This window comes from Gordionus sp. m RMFG-2023, chromosome 2, assembly GCF_954871325.1.
Source record: "Gordionus sp. m RMFG-2023 chromosome 2, tfGorSpeb1-WG-v2, whole genome shotgun sequence".
Taxonomy (NCBI): domain Eukaryota; kingdom Metazoa; phylum Nematomorpha; class Gordioida; order Chordodea; family Parachordodidae; genus Gordionus; species Gordionus sp. m RMFG-2023.
In genome coordinates, this window is record NC_088776.1 from 15,730,411 (window position 1) to 15,746,528 (window position 16,118).

Here is a 16,118-nt window from a genome sequence, read left to right on the forward strand (position 1 = left end):
AATTTTTAATTAGACATTTGAAACTTTTAGAGCATGATAGAAATGCACAGAATGAGATTCAAATGAAGATAATGGGCAACCATCTATATATCGCTAAAATAGCTCGTAAACATTCCCTTCCAAGCAACGATTATAATAACATTAACATTGAGCAAGAATGCCAAATTTTGCTCAACTAACATACTATACCTAATTAGTAGTGTTGTTAAAGTTATTTTTTGAAAATAACTAGTTACAGTTACTAGTTATTGGCAAAAATATAACTAGTTACAGTTAGTTACATTTGTACAGTTATTTTTCAAAAATAACTAGTTACATTATACGTTACTTTGTATATCATTCATATAACGCATTTATTTACTGAACGAATTTATTTAATATAAAAAAATTATGATATACAAATTATAATCATTTGTTTAAAAAAAATATACAACTTATTTATATAAAAAAAAAGTAAACCGAAAAAAATATCGGATAATATAATATTTATATTTACATAGAATAAAGAGCACTTGATGTAATAACAACATTATATTTAATAAAGAGTATTTTTAAATTTACCACGTATCTTGAGAAAAATACTATTTATTCATGATAATTATAATTTTACTAAATCTGATTTTTAATATATTATATTACTTACTTTATATTTTACTTGCATTCCAAATTTATTTTAATTTGTTCTAATAAAATCAATAGAATATTATTGATACTAGTAGATAGCCCGTCAAAAATGACGGAGAATGAGAATTTTATTCGTTTTTTTAAGAAAGATGTTACCTTTTATTTAAAAATCATATCCAATTTATATAATTTTTAAACCCCCCCCTCCCCATTTAGGTCAAGTCCAAGCAATGTCATTGAGTCCAACCCATTAGGACTAAGAGTGGAAACTATTATTTGAGTCAAAATATATTTAAATGAGCTTGTACCCAATACCAAAATTCTTTGTAAATATATTACTGGTTACATAAGACTAACATTTAACATTAAAAAATTTCAAGCCAGGTCCAAGCTCATAATATTTGGAAAAAATTTCCACGCGTTCAAGACCTTATAATTTATAAAAAAATTTCTCAAGCCTAGCTCAACCCATAATAATTTTGAAAATTTTTTCCTAGCCCGGCCCATAATAATTTGTATAAGATATTCCCAAGTCTAGGTGCAAGCAAATATTAATCTTGAGGAATATTTTTCAAGCCCAGTCCATCACATATTAAGTTTCAAAACTATTTCCCAAACCCGGAGATAGTTAAATTTCTAAATAATTTATCAACACATGAAGGGGAAATCTCGGATTTACCAATTAGTGAGTTAACTCCTTTTATCAAAAAATTTGATAAGGGCTATCTATATCTTTTGTTAAGTACAAAAAAATGCTATCTATTTAAATTACAAAAATGCCATTCAATACTAATGAAACTTATATGCAATTTATTTATATATTTTTTAAGAAATTTGTTTTTCTTGCCATATAAATTTAGGTATTTTTTTTAAAAAATGATGAGGATTAATTAATACTCTGTGTGTCTGGTAAAAATAAGAGCAAATCCTTTATGACATTTTAATTTTTGATGGAAAAAGCGACAAAATAAATCTGGGCAGTCGTCTGCAGAAGAAAAAATTAATGTATAATATCATCCCATTTAGGGTTGTAGGTGAAAGTAATGAATAATGACGGATTACCAAAGCAGTGTACAACACCCATTGCATCCTGATAAAGCTGAGGAGAAGAACGCGAAATGATATTTCTGCCAAAGTGTCAATTTTGGTATACCCCTCTAAAATAGAATCATGAACGACATTGTCAACTCAACCATAAAACGGTCGTAAGTATTGTTATAAAGGCCATGACAAAACTATCGCATATTTTCCCATTAATAATGTTAATGAAATTGGCTGCACTACACATTCACGTTTGAACATCTCTCTAAATATTCATGAAAGTTCCTCAGGGAATCGGATAAAGTATTATTTATAATAACTCCTAATGAGGTGAATGATAGTGGAATTAAATGCTTATATTTGTTAAAAATTAGGCAGAGGTGGCATAGGGATTGTGGTAGTGGTGATAGAAATATCATTTGGAGGCAACTGGGTGTATAAAATAAACATATAGATATAAAACATTAGATAAAAAACAAAATAAACCTCCAGAGGAGTTCACAGTGCCTTATCATCTTGGCCACCAGTAACTCTAGAACGGGTAAGGCGTTTGTTGAATCGCCATTTTTTCCTTTGCTTATCTTTAATAATAGATTCATCATGTTTGGTAGCAATGTGAGGGATTAGGGTTAGCCTAGACAAATAAAGAAATCAGGCAAAAATATAAATATACTATTGTTGAAATTAAACAAACATTAAAATAATGTAAAACCGGTAGAAGGGTCAATATTAGATGCATATTTCTAATAAGTTGGAGGGCTATCATCAAATAAAATTTTTGGGGGACTTATCAAGTCTATTATGATATTATAAAAGTTAAAAAATAACATGATAAATGTAATGTTATTAAGATAAAGGTTAATTAATTGTAAGGTAATTAAAAAATTAGATTAAAAAAGGGGGGAAAAAGAAGGTATAAATTATTATATTATATTATATAAATTAAAGGTGATAAGGTTTTGAGATATAGTGGTTAATAGATAATAGAGATAGAAAGAAAAGAATGAGATAATAAAATTTAGTGATAAATAAAAATGTTTATTTTTGTTAAAAAATAGGTGGAGGTGGCATAGGGATTGTGATAGTGGTGATAGAAATATCATTTGGAGAACTGGGTGAAAATAAAATAAACATAGATATAAAACATAAGATAAAAAAAAACCTCCAGATGAGTTCATTTCAAGCGTAGTTCTTTATTATTTTGTCTACCAGTAACTCTAGAACGGGTAAGGCGTTTGTTTATTCGTCATTATTTTCTTTGCTTATCTTTAATAATAGAATCATCATGTTTTGTAGCAATGTGAGGGAATAAGGTTGGGTTAGCCTAGACAAATAAAAAAATCAGGCAAAAATATAAATAAACATTATTATTGAAATAAAATGAAGATTTTTTGGAATAGATATAAAATAATATATAATACTATTTATAATAAAAATAATATACTATGTATATTTTTTGTGCGTTATACAAAATAATCAGCAGGGAATAATAGAGCAATGGTGGATCCGACAAAATGGTAAGCTTTTAAAAAAGTAGGATCCTTAAAAATTGTTATATTCATTTAGTTAAATTTTAAAAATGTACTTTGATATAATTTTCAATTAGACAAAATATTCATCAGAGATAAAAGGGCATATTGAGCGGCTTGACAAATATCTAAAATAGAAACAAAGAATAATATAAAGAATATAAATGCAATGAACATGATCTAAAATAAAAACAAAAGAATAAATAAAAAATAGAGTCAATATTAGGTTAACCTCTCTAGAAATAGTGGGAATACAATCATTAACTGAGGTTAGGACATGGCTTGTTATCTAAAATAGAAACAAAAGAATAAATAAAAAAAATAAATGCATTGAACTTGATGAGGAGTTATACCACCTGTACAATCATTAAATATGGGTAAGACAGGGCTTGTTATCTAAAATAAAAACAAAGAATAATATAAAGAATATAAATGCAATGAACATGATCTAAAATAAAAACAAAAGAATAAATAAAAAATAGAGTCAATATTAGGTTAACCTCTCTAGAAATAGTGGGAATACAATCATTAACTGAGGTTAGGACATGGCTTGTTATCTAAAATAGAAACAAAAGAATAAATAAAAAAAATAGATGCATTGAACTTGATGAGGAGTCAATATACCACCTGTACAATCATTAAATATAGGTAAGACATGGCTTGTTATCTAAAATAGAAACAAAAGAATAAATAAAATAAATAAATGCATTGAACTTGATGAGGAGTCAATATACCACCTGTACAATCATTAAATATGGGTAAGACAGGGCTTGTTATCTAAAATAAAAACAAAGAATAATATAAAGAATATAAATGCAATGAACATGATCTAAAATAAAAACAAAAGAATAAATAAAAAATAGAGTCAATATTAGGTTAACCTCTCTAGAAATAGTGGGAATATCATCCATCATAAGCTAAAAATAGATATGATCATAAAAAATGAACAAATAAATTACTTCTTCTGATTTCAGGAATTCAAATAAAATGATAATCTCTAAAAATTGGTATCTGGCACTCCGATTTCAGTCAAGGAAAATGATAGTCTCATAAAAAATCAACAAATAAATTACTTCTTCTGATTTCAGAATTTGGTATGAACATCTGTTTAAAAAAAATAATAAACAAATAAATAAATACGTACCGATGACATGACGTAACGATGACATGACGTAGCGATGACATGACGTCAGCGATGACGTAGTGAGGACATCGGAAAATTATAATATAGATGTGTTGATTATGTGACTCTGATCTGAATAAAAATTCAATTCCTTAATCAATTTCTGTAAATGAGAAAATTCATAAATTTAAATAAGAGTAAGACAGAAAATAATTTAAGAAATACTCCAAATAAATTATAAAAAAAAATGTAATATAATAAATTAAATTCATTAAAAAATTTTTGAAATAAATAACACGCCGCGCCGCCGCTAATCTATTATGCGGCTTCAAAGTCAGTTACGCCCTGAAGATAAAAAAATCGCCGCCGTCAATCGTTTCGGTGCACAGGTCTACATCTACATTTTGAATGTATGAATCCAATTTATGTTATTTACTTATAGTATTACTAGTGATACATCCAAATGTATACTTATACATTGTGATACAATTATGAAAGGACATCATGATGCTATCAAAAACTCTTTGAAATTAACAAAATTCAAAAGAAAAAAAAATTTGGCATCAAAAAACAGACACTTGAAGAAACATTTAAAAAACATGAACAGGTACAATATCTTAGAAGGATCATAAAATATTTTCTTAAAGATCCTAGCCTTAATAAAAAAAATATCTTGGACTATTTTCAAAGAATATTCTATACCCTGAATAATATAAATTGTCAGATGTATTAATGGCAATATCAGTTACTCAAGTTAGGAAGAATGTTTTTCAAAAATAAAATTTATACTATATCTGTATAGAAAATTTGTCTGATATGGAAGTTAATAAATCATAAGATATTATTTAAAATGTGTTAGATATATATATATCTGTATTTAAAACTTTTCAAAAAAAATGGTGTTTCTCTTAATTTAATTCTAATGTGATTGTATATAAGAGTTCAACTCAGTTTCAAATGGGCAAACTGAATCGATATTATATTTTACGAACCGTAATTCGTTTTGGGTTATGTTCTTTGTGAAAAATAACTTGGAATGTAACAACAAAAATACGTGGTTACTATTAAAAATATGAATAAATGATACGAAATATTATATGTGTATTAGTGTTCTAGAAGGTATGACTTGTTAAAAACTTTTGCACAAGATGTGTATTTAATTTTTTGCCTGGCATGACCCATTATAATTTTTTTTTTAAATTTGCTGGCCCAACCTGTTAAAATTTTACAAAAGATTTGCTCACTCTAGTTAATGTTTTTGTATAAATTTTCCTATTACATATTTTTAATATCTATATTCAATTTCTTCCCAATGTCAATGAAGGCTATTTTCTTTATAACTATTTCTTTCTATAAAAACTGTTTTATAACCAGTAGTTGATATTTGTATTGGTTATTTATAATTGGATCAGATCACAAATATCTTATTTAATTTTAGTGAATTAACTATATTATTTATAGATTTAGTATTTTATTTTGACAACTCTTTAAATATAAGGAAACAAACATATTTTAATTCATTATCATATAGTATTAATCAAAATATTGGCTTAAAATTTAAAAAAATATATAAATTTTGATGCTTATATAAAAAATTTATGAAAGATTTGAAAGACATTGCCTGATTTTTTTAAATATAAATTATCTGATCCAGCTCAGAAACTCTTTAAATATTAATTGCCCACAGTCTATTATATTTGTTGCCCTTTCCCACCTATTATAATATTGAAAAAAATTTACCCAGCCTGCCTTAACCTAAGAGTGGAGATGTAGATCTTTAAGGTGTATTGCCTGATTAATATTATTTCAATCAATCCATGCAATTTTAATATCAAAGGCAACTCAAATTTATGATCAATAAATAAAAGGAATAAATTTTTTGGCAAAATTAGATTTTAAAATTTAAAAAAGCCCTTAGCAGATTGTTTAGCTATTTTTTTATATCTAAAAAAATAAGATTTTGCTATATATGTATTCCAGCTGTATAAAATACCAACCCTATTTCAAATAATTTTATAAGATATTTCACAAATTTATAATAACTGCTTATTAAATAAAATGTATCATTTATTATATCAGGCCCTCCTGGAGGAAGTTTGTTTAGTGTAAGGAATATATGTGATTATCCTTTCCAACCACCTATTATAAATCTGAGCAAAATGGATATAATCAGTGCCATTAAAAGACTAAAAATGTATAAAGCTACCAGAATCGATGAGATATTTGCAGAACTTTGGAAGATAGATGCAGATCTAAGTGCTAATCTACTGCTTCCCCTTTTTAATGAGATATGGAATACAGGCAACTTTAAGAGGAATAGTTGACATCTATAATACTAAACTTCCCCAAAAATAAGAACCCAATTAGCCTAAGGAATTCAAAGGTATTTAACTGATCCTGGTTACCCTGAAAATGTTTAAGTATATAACACTAGTCAGGATCACAATAATCGATAGGAACCTCTCAAACACTATCACATCGTACAGGAATGGTAGAAACAGGACGGAACTAACCATGATGCTTAAGGTTATTCTAAAGCTAGAATGAACTCAACATCAGAAAAATTAATTAAAATTATTAGAGAAAATGATAATGGAAAATAAATCAGAGGAAGACTGTGTCATAAAGCAAAGTATTAGTTATAACCCTGGTTTAAACAATTCTGATTTCATGCAAAATGACCCTAACATTAAGCAATCATTTATACTCAAAATCTTTTTAATAAAGGGTTTGATATTTGAATGTAAAATGCAGTGCTTTACCAAAACATGTTAATTTATTTTTAATATACTTTATATATAAATTATAAAATTAACAAATATATAAAATAGAGGATATAATTAGACTCTTGAAGGAGGAGCAACTAAGACAATACTATCACCTCTAATAAATAGTAATGGAATGTTTCGTTTTACAGTCTTTGTAATATTAAAAATTAGCAATATTTAAAATTTAAATAAACTTTATAATTTTCTTCATAGGTTTCTTCATCAATTTCAATAGAGGTAACAATTTCTTCAACTTCACTCAAAATCATATTTAAATGATTATCATATGCCTATAAATTCAAATAAATGAAATTAACTTTAATGTATATTTACGTGGAGTCGCCCCCTTATTTCGCGGTCATGCCTCATTTTAACATATATTTTTTCATCCAAACTCAATTTAATCAAATCAAAGGGTTCTTCTATAGCATTAGCGGGAAAAGTCTGTATAAATAATTTTTATAACATATCATCATTTTATCACCTCTTCTTCCTCGGCCATTAAAATTTATCAATAAAAATTTTAGCGTGATTAACAGGTGCCTTGTCAGACATAAGGTAATTTTTATAGTACAACATTTAATCATCAAAAAAAATTTCTTACATTTTGACAGAATATGGATGACATCCTATCTTTTGAAATTCTAAACTATTATTAAAAGCAGGTAAACATGTGATTAATATAAAATATGACAAAAGATTAAAAAATCATGGTTTACAATTTTCATTATATATTAAACCAAGTTTATTTAGTTGTCTTTATTTCATAAGATATATGACCCTCTGGATTATGAAATGTTTTTAAATAAACATAAAAAATCTATAGATCATGATGTTTTATGTAAAATATTCAAAATTCCGATTGATAATATAACTATTATAAAAATTCCAAGAAGCAATATGCAATTTAAGTAGAATAAAACATATCAAAGTTTATAACTAGTACTTTTTAGATTAAATTATTCTCGAATTAAAAATTCCAATAATTATATGAAAGATTTGGTTCAAATTTATAAGAAGTAAAATTATAATATATAAAAAATTAATGTGCATCTTTCATAGATATGAAAGATTCAATGCAACATATATAATAAAAATGCAACAATTATATATAATTGAAATAATTGATCAACTTCCTGTTCAAATTTATGAGATAGATATAAAGCTTAGTGAAGTTAATGAAGTAAACATACACTTATTTTATAATCTTTTGGATTAAAATTTATTAAAGATTGTAAATTCTGGTACCAATTTTAACAAGCATATTAATGAAGAAGATATTAGATCTACCTCAGGAGATCCTCTATTGTTAGATATATTAGAACAACATCATAATTTGACTCTACAAGATAGTCAAGATAAAATTAATGAGTCATTTAGAAGCCAAGATAGACATAAAACATTATTTGATTTATATTATCATCATATGCCTGTAATCTATCAATATTACTAAATTTATTTATAGATTATTTAGGGTAACACACGTGGATATTCTAAATTTCTATACACACCCTTTGAACATTTTGGATACCAACTTATTTTTAGATGCAATAATGTTAGTTTCAATCTGGAGATTGAACCAATCTATTGCTCAGCTGCACTATATGACCTGAATTGTAAAAAGAAAGTAAGCCATATTAAAATATGGTGTTTTTAATAAATCATATTTATAAATGTCAGACCTACAGAGGTACCATTTGCACAGTCCAGCCCAGATTTTTTTTAAGTAAATTTTTTTGACCCAGCCTGGCCTGGATTTTTTTTTAAAAATTTATTACGGCCCACTCCAGGTTTTATATTTTAAGACTAAGCCCGGATTTTTTTAAAAAAAATTTTCATGCTTGGCCTGGGTTTTTTTTTAAAAAAAATTTCTGGCCCGGCCTGGATATATTAAAAAAAAATTAAAATACAGCCCAGCTAGCCCAAAACCTGGGTCAAAGGGTGGGCCAGCAGGTCTCTGATAAATGTTGAATATTAAAAAATGGATATGGCCTGGCCTGGATATATTATAAAAAAATTAAAATACAGCCCAGCTGGCCCATATCCCGGGCCAAAGGTTGGGCCAGCAGGTCTCTGATAAATGTTGAATATTAAAAAATGGATATCATTTAATTGAACAGTGCAAAACAATCTAAACTCATTAAATAATTAGTTACACAGTTTTATAATAATTCATTTCACAATTTTTAAATCAATTTGTTCAGTTTTTAATGAATGTTTTCACTCAAATAAAATTATCATTTCTTCTCATAAAATATAAGCACCACCCCTATCTTTGTTGCATAGCCCTAAGCTAACTGCTAACACAATCAACAAACTTATATCTGGCCTTAGCCTGAACCCTGTTGTTCAGTAAAAATTAACATAGACTTATTGACTACTTCATGTTACTCAGCAGCCTAAAAGTGTTTTATAAAATTAGTATATCTCAGCATCTAATATAAACAATAATTCTTATATTTGTTGCATAGTCCTAAACTAATTGCCATCAAGGTTACGGTTGCCAGGTCAAAAATTTTAAATTGCGGGAGAAATTAGTTATTTTGTGGATGAAATACTAATATTGTGGTAGAAATCAAATTTGTGAATTGGCTTAGTTTGCCCCTTATTAATTCTTACAAAAAATATTAACAAAGTCGGTAACATTTTATAATTTCAAAATAAGTAATATTTTTTAAAATAACATCTTTATTTATTAAAATATATTTATTTTATGCAAATGTATAAATAAGGTTTTGTAAAATAAAGAAAAAAATATGGAAAATTAAATAGTTTATAGTTATAATATTAATTTATTTTATTGATATAAAAACATTTTATTTCATCATTAAAATTAAGATTTAAATAATGGAACTGAACGTTACTGTCGTTATTGAGATATTTATAAAATTGCTGGCATACCATATTATAATTTTATTTAACCATTAGCTCGGCCTCTTATGTAGAGCAATCCGATGTTTCTTTCCTTTCTCCATGCAGTTCTCATCAAGCTAAAAATGCGCTCCAATGAGCCATTAGAATGAGGTAAGGAGAAAACATACTCGCATATTTTTTTCAAGCATAGGAATTTATCGTTATTAAGAAAAAACTTTGCTTTTGGACCATCTATCTTTGAGTATTCTAGAGAATCATAAAAAATAGAGAGCATTACAATCTCCTCAAAATAAACATCAATGTATATCGTTAATTTTAATATAATTATTTAATTACAAAAACCATCAATAGATGGTTTCTGTTCCAAGGTAATATATCTATACATTTGTAAATCAAGTTATTGAATCAAATTTTGATTGCAAATATTCTAAAATTGTCTTAATAAAAATATTTGCTTTATTTTAAAATACATTAATTTGAGTAATATTTGAACATTTTAGTATGATATTATTAACAATAGCGCCATCAAATTTATTGTCAATTTTTAACTGTAAAGTGAACACAGCTGCAACATAATTTTGTGAATTTCTATTAAAAAATATTTTTTTGATTGAAACTGCATATTAACAGCTTGTAGTAGATTTCATACATGTGAAACCATTCCTAAATATGCCTCTTGTGTTTCATTCGCGAAAAAATTTTTCAAAATATTAGGAAAGTTTTTATAATCTTTATTTAAGAAATATTTTTTTAAGGGTTCGTAAAATTTTAAAATTCTATCGATGGCGGGATTAATGATAACCACCTGATAGGGGCATATCGCAACAACTCACACCATTCCAAGTCAGACCACTCCACGAACTCTTTTAATTCATTAATCTTTTAGTTGATGAACTAAATTCGTTAAAGCATTACAATTATTTCGACATAGATAATACATACAATGCCTTCTTGCAAGATTTATGTAGTATGGCATATACAGCAAATTGGGATTAAGTCAACATTGTGCTGTCTCAATTCTGTAAATACATTCTGGTTTTTACCAAAATTCACTGATTCAGCGCAGAAAGCTGACATGCAACTCATTTATAATTCCAAATCTGCTATATTTACCATTATATGGTTAGCTATGTCTTTCGATTTTTCACTAGCTGAGGAAAATTTTTTTAATAGGTTTATTGAAACGCCCTTATTTTTGTTGAAATAGCAAAGGATCAAGGGAAATGTTTTTATATTTCTATTAGATGCTGTTAGAATTGCATATGGATGTCCATCTTTCAAATCGTCAAGAATTGACCTCCTGGATTCAAGTTCTAAAACATTGATGATAGATTTTGCTCATTTTTGTTCTACCACCAATAAAGTTTTCACTTATCTTGGAGTCGTTTTGTATTTAAACGTGATACATGATAACGCCTAACCCTACACTGTTATCACAAACACACATGAAATTGAGAAAATATGAATGAATGATGTGATTTATTATTGGATAAAAAATAAAACATATGATTAAGGTAAGGATAGAAAGAAATTTACAAATCAGACATGTTTTTTGAATAAATATTTAAATATATTTTAAAAATATGAAAATAATCAATTAATGTTTCTCAGGGACTATAGTGAACCGTAACGAACCGTTAAACCATTATAAACCATTATAAATATCTGAACCGTAACCGAACCGATATAAGTATTTTTTGAAGGATTAATAAGAACCTTTATAAAAAAAAGATTGAACCGGTTTAGTTTTTATATTTTAGAAATGGAAATAATTTAATATCCAGAATTATATACACTTGCTCTTATAGAACTGGCGGTTCCTGCTACAAAGGTTTCTGTAGAAAGGGCCTTTTCGGGGCTAAAATTTGTGTTATCCTCTCATCGAACAAAGATGAATCCATTTATATCAGAAAATTTATTACTTATGCGTTTAAATAATATATTTAAAGATGAGTTATTTTGAATCTTATATATTTTATATATTAATATAATTCATACATGCTTATAATAAAAATAAATTAGACGATGGTGTTGCTTCAATAAAAAATAACTGTAATAAACCATTATAAACCTTTACAATTAGCTGAACGAACCGAACCTTTATAAATTTTTTCTTAAGACCGTAACCAAAACGTAACCATTATAATTTTTACATACTGAACCGTAACCTCCCTGGTTTCTCAAAAATTATTTACAAAATGCTAAAATGCTGGAAAAAAAAATTGTGCGGGAGAAATTTAAAAATTGCGGGAGTCTCCCGCTAATGGGGGAGATCTGGCAACCCTGATTAAGGTCCACAATATTTGTATCAATAACCTGAACCACATAGTTCTCTAAAAACTAACAGAAACCTATTGCCTGCTTTGCGCTGCTCAGTAGCCCTATGCATCGGTTATATTTTACCGTATGTAGTAGGTTTGGCGCCTAATAAAATAGTAAACCTGCATATTTAATTAAAAAATTGTGAAAATAATTATAAAAGTGTGACGATTTAAAACTGCATATAATTAGTTCCCTTAAAAAAATGTAAGTGAAAATAATAAGGTCTGCAATATCCAAAAAATTAATAGGTTTTTAAAAATACTTTTTGGATTATTGGGCCTTATATTAATTATTTAGGGCTCTGTCGATATTAAAGATCGGATCGGCATCGATATTTAGCGTTTTTAAATATAGGATCGGGTCGATATTATTGAAAACCGATCCAGTTGGATATTTTTTACTGTTTTTGGTTAATTTATGACTGTATAAATAATTTTTTTATTTTATATATAATTTCATTAAATTAATGACAGGAACTTATAGCCCTAATTTTTTTTAAATAAAAAAAATGTATATGAAAAATAAATTCTTAGAAAAATTTTGGTTATTAAAATTTTATTTACTAAATTAATTCGATAAACAAGAAAATACTTATAAAAATCTTAGTTATAAAATATCCACATAAACATTAAATGAAAAAACAACAAGCAATATCAATCTTTCCTCGATATTGGTGAATTCGTCAGTTCCTGTGATGATTCTTCTCAACCTCTTCTTGAACATGGTAAGTCAGTCAGTTAGCAACATTTAAGATTTAATAAATAATTAGGATAAATTATAGATATTACAAAGTACTTCATGATTATCACGAGATAATACCTATAATAATACATGTAAACTATTAATATAATATTTTAAAAAAATAGACGAAGGGAACGAATACTTTTTAAAAATACCTATTTTTGTAGTAAAGTTTAATATATTATAAATGGCAAACTATCCTGCCAATACCTATCAAATAAAATAATATATAAGAAATTTAAATCGCGAATATTTTGGAGTGTAATTGAACCACTCTAAAAACCGAGAGGTACTTAGGCTATCGCCTTACATTATAATTACTTATTTCCACCCATAATAATTGAGTATAACTTAAGTTATTCAATATTTTCATAGTGCTGTACTTCCAATTGGTTAGAGAGTCAATGAAAGATAGACGAAAACAAAATTTAGTTTTAATGGCATATTAAAAAAAAATAACTAAAAATCAAAATCATCGTATTATATTATAGTAAAATTTTATTTCTTTATTTACAAATTTTTAATAAAAATTTCTGAATGCTTAACTTTTCATTTTATTTCAAAAAAATTGGCCCTTCTAAATAAACTGCCCTCTAAACTACAAATTCCTGGCTACGGGTCTGTGCAGACCTCTAGTTTTTACTACTAAATTCTAGACCGTTATAACTTTATAATGTTGTTTCTTTGTCGCTTTCTTAGGATCAAGCCATATTACTTTTTTTTAAATTTTACTATTATAAATCAAATATACCAAAAAATATAATAATAAAAAGATATCGGAAAACTTTTATTTCGACATAAATTCTGAAAATCTCAATAAGCTAACCACAAAAACCTCAAGGGATGGCTCCAATAGCCCCTATAACAGTTATACAAATTACTCTTGCATTTTTGAAATAAGCCACCCATCTCCAGACATTTATCTGGTTATCAGGTTCGAGAAAATTTTACAACAGGGAGAAATATCGGAAGTGATGGAACCATATCTTAAAAACAATTTAGATGAAAAGGTAAACCCATTTAATTTTTCAATCATCATTAATAATTTTGTACAAAAAATATATAAACCTCTATCACACTTTACAACCTATCATATAATACCATTTTTTTAGACCAAGGATAAAATAAGGAGTAACACAAAGGAAAATAATGAACTTTTGGGTAAGTATCGAATGCCCTTTGCCTGGACAGCCATCAATTTAAATTCGTTGATTTTATATAACTCCGGCGATTATACTACAAAAAATATCAGAAATATCAATAACAACAATAATAGCAGCAAACACGTTTCATTGGAAAGAGGGCTTAGTCTAGACCGGAATCATAATAACTATTTGAGGATCATATCATCCAATTTTAGTCTTGGTATATTCCTCCAAATTGAATGCTTATTTCTTTTTTTTTGGCAAAAAATTAAATGATTATTTTAGAACCCTAAAAATGCAATTTATTCTAGGAGCAAACTCTTTTTTAAATTTATTTTTTTGACCCAACATGATTTTTTTTAATTGACCTGATCCGGCCCTATTTTTATGATCAGACCGGTTTTTGTTTCATTTCTGTTTTGGGACGCTCCTATATATATATATATTTATATATATGTTTGCAATATGATTATTAAAAATCTTGAGTGGGGAAAAGTATTTCACAATCACTTTGCTGTAAAAAGTGGCTAGCTATATAAGCCAATTGGATAGAATGTGTTCGATTGATTGAAACAATCCTTTGCCATTTTTTTGGGTAAAATATTATTATATATTCACCATATCTTTCAAGAATCAACTAACTTATCGTAAATACGCAATCCACGCTCAAATTAAATTTTATACCTGTTTAAAACAAATTTAAATAACATTTGAATGCAATAATTTGGTTTCAATATATGAAAATAACCAATTTTTTAGATATTTTTTCCCACTCTTTCTCCACATCGTTCGCTTCATTTGAACGTTTGTCAGCTTTTATATTACCAATTGAAGGCAACTCCACTTTTTGTCCAATTAAGTTAGGGCTTAAATAAGGTTGTCAAATTTAAATCAAATGGTTTTTAATCGCGAGAAAAATCAGACCGATTTTTAAAAAATATCAATGATTTAAATTAATAACTTAGTATATTTACTAAACTATAAACCGCTGTTTTTATATTTTATCTTATAATTAATTAATCTTTAAGTATATTTTAATCATTTAAAAATCACTTAAAATAACATTGTATCACTCTAATCTAATACCATTCTTACGAATCAGTTTATTCATATAAATTAGAGATTTTAAAATACACATAATCACCCAAATTAATACAACATTGAATGATAAATAAGGATCCTTAAAGGGCAAGCCCTTTTTGTAGCAGATTATACTGTAATAATAAGACAATAAATTTACCCCTCATGGGTCTATCATATCTAGTTTCTCAAGCATACTCACCCTGGTTCTACTCATCATTAATATTCATTATTTTACCTTACAAATCCCACCATCCAATACCAATAAAGATAATAATAATGGAAGCTAAGTTTTTTCAAATATTTTGCTGAAAATATAAATTGATCTTTTGTTTTAATAAAGAATTATATATGACTAAGATATTTGTCTTATCACTTCATGCTTTGCCAAGGCTCATTAGGTTGACATCATAAATTGTTAAAGATAAAACATATGTCTTTTAATTTCATGTCCCTTCTGCAAATTTATATTCCTTACCAAATCAGGTAAACTAACACTTTATTCCCAGATCATTAAGATGTCTTGCATCTGGATTTTTTTTCCATAATCCTTCTTTACCACCATCAGTTTCCCAGCCTTATTTAATCCAGTTCTGCCGATCATAAGTAATTGTAACATTGATGATGATATACATTTATCTGATGACATCAACAATTCAGAGAAATGAAAAGAACTATTTAAAATCTCCTTCAGATAAAGATAACTTTTCACGCTAATTTAAATTTTTTTTTGATCCTAATGTCTTACCTTGTTCTTCATTCATCAAAAAGCAAACCATCCAACCTTCAATGTCCCAGAAAGCAAAATTGATTGAAAAAATGACTCAATTTATGCAACATTAAATCTGCACTAAACATTGCAGTTTTAAAT

General features: G+C 26.9%; 2 protein-coding genes across 2 annotated transcripts in view; one reads left to right on the plus strand and one right to left on the minus strand.

Annotated features, from left to right (window-relative positions):
* Nucleotides 1–4,414: 4,414 nt before the first annotated feature.
* On the minus strand, nucleotides 4,415–7,684 carry LOC135924112 (U6 snRNA-associated Sm-like protein LSm3). The gene is made up of 5 exons (XM_065459157.1): nucleotides 7,570–7,684; nucleotides 7,419–7,529; nucleotides 7,280–7,375; nucleotides 7,164–7,235; nucleotides 4,415–4,480 (listed from the first exon to the last, which is right to left on the minus strand). The coding sequence occupies exons 1-5, from the start codon at nucleotides 7,585–7,587 to the stop codon at nucleotides 4,415–4,417; spliced, it is 363 nt and encodes a 120-aa protein (XP_065315229.1). The 5' UTR covers nucleotides 7,588–7,684.
* The window catches only part of LOC135924561 (dedicator of cytokinesis protein 6-like), a 31,498-nt gene continuing 22,714 nt past the window's right edge, over nucleotides 7,335–16,118 (plus strand). The window contains exons 1-9 of the mRNA XM_065459628.1: nucleotides 7,335–7,643; nucleotides 7,700–7,798; nucleotides 7,839–7,996; nucleotides 8,039–8,104; nucleotides 8,148–8,268; nucleotides 8,317–8,517; nucleotides 8,560–8,712; nucleotides 13,796–14,032; nucleotides 14,135–14,387. Of these exons, the coding sequence (XP_065315700.1) occupies nucleotides 7,796–7,798; nucleotides 7,839–7,996; nucleotides 8,039–8,104; nucleotides 8,148–8,268; nucleotides 8,317–8,517; nucleotides 8,560–8,712; nucleotides 13,796–14,032; nucleotides 14,135–14,387 (1,192 nt within the window). The 5' untranslated portion in view covers nucleotides 7,335–7,643; nucleotides 7,700–7,795. The remainder of the gene's footprint in view (nucleotides 7,644–7,699; nucleotides 7,799–7,838; nucleotides 7,997–8,038; nucleotides 8,105–8,147; nucleotides 8,269–8,316; nucleotides 8,518–8,559; nucleotides 8,713–13,795; nucleotides 14,033–14,134; nucleotides 14,388–16,118) is intronic.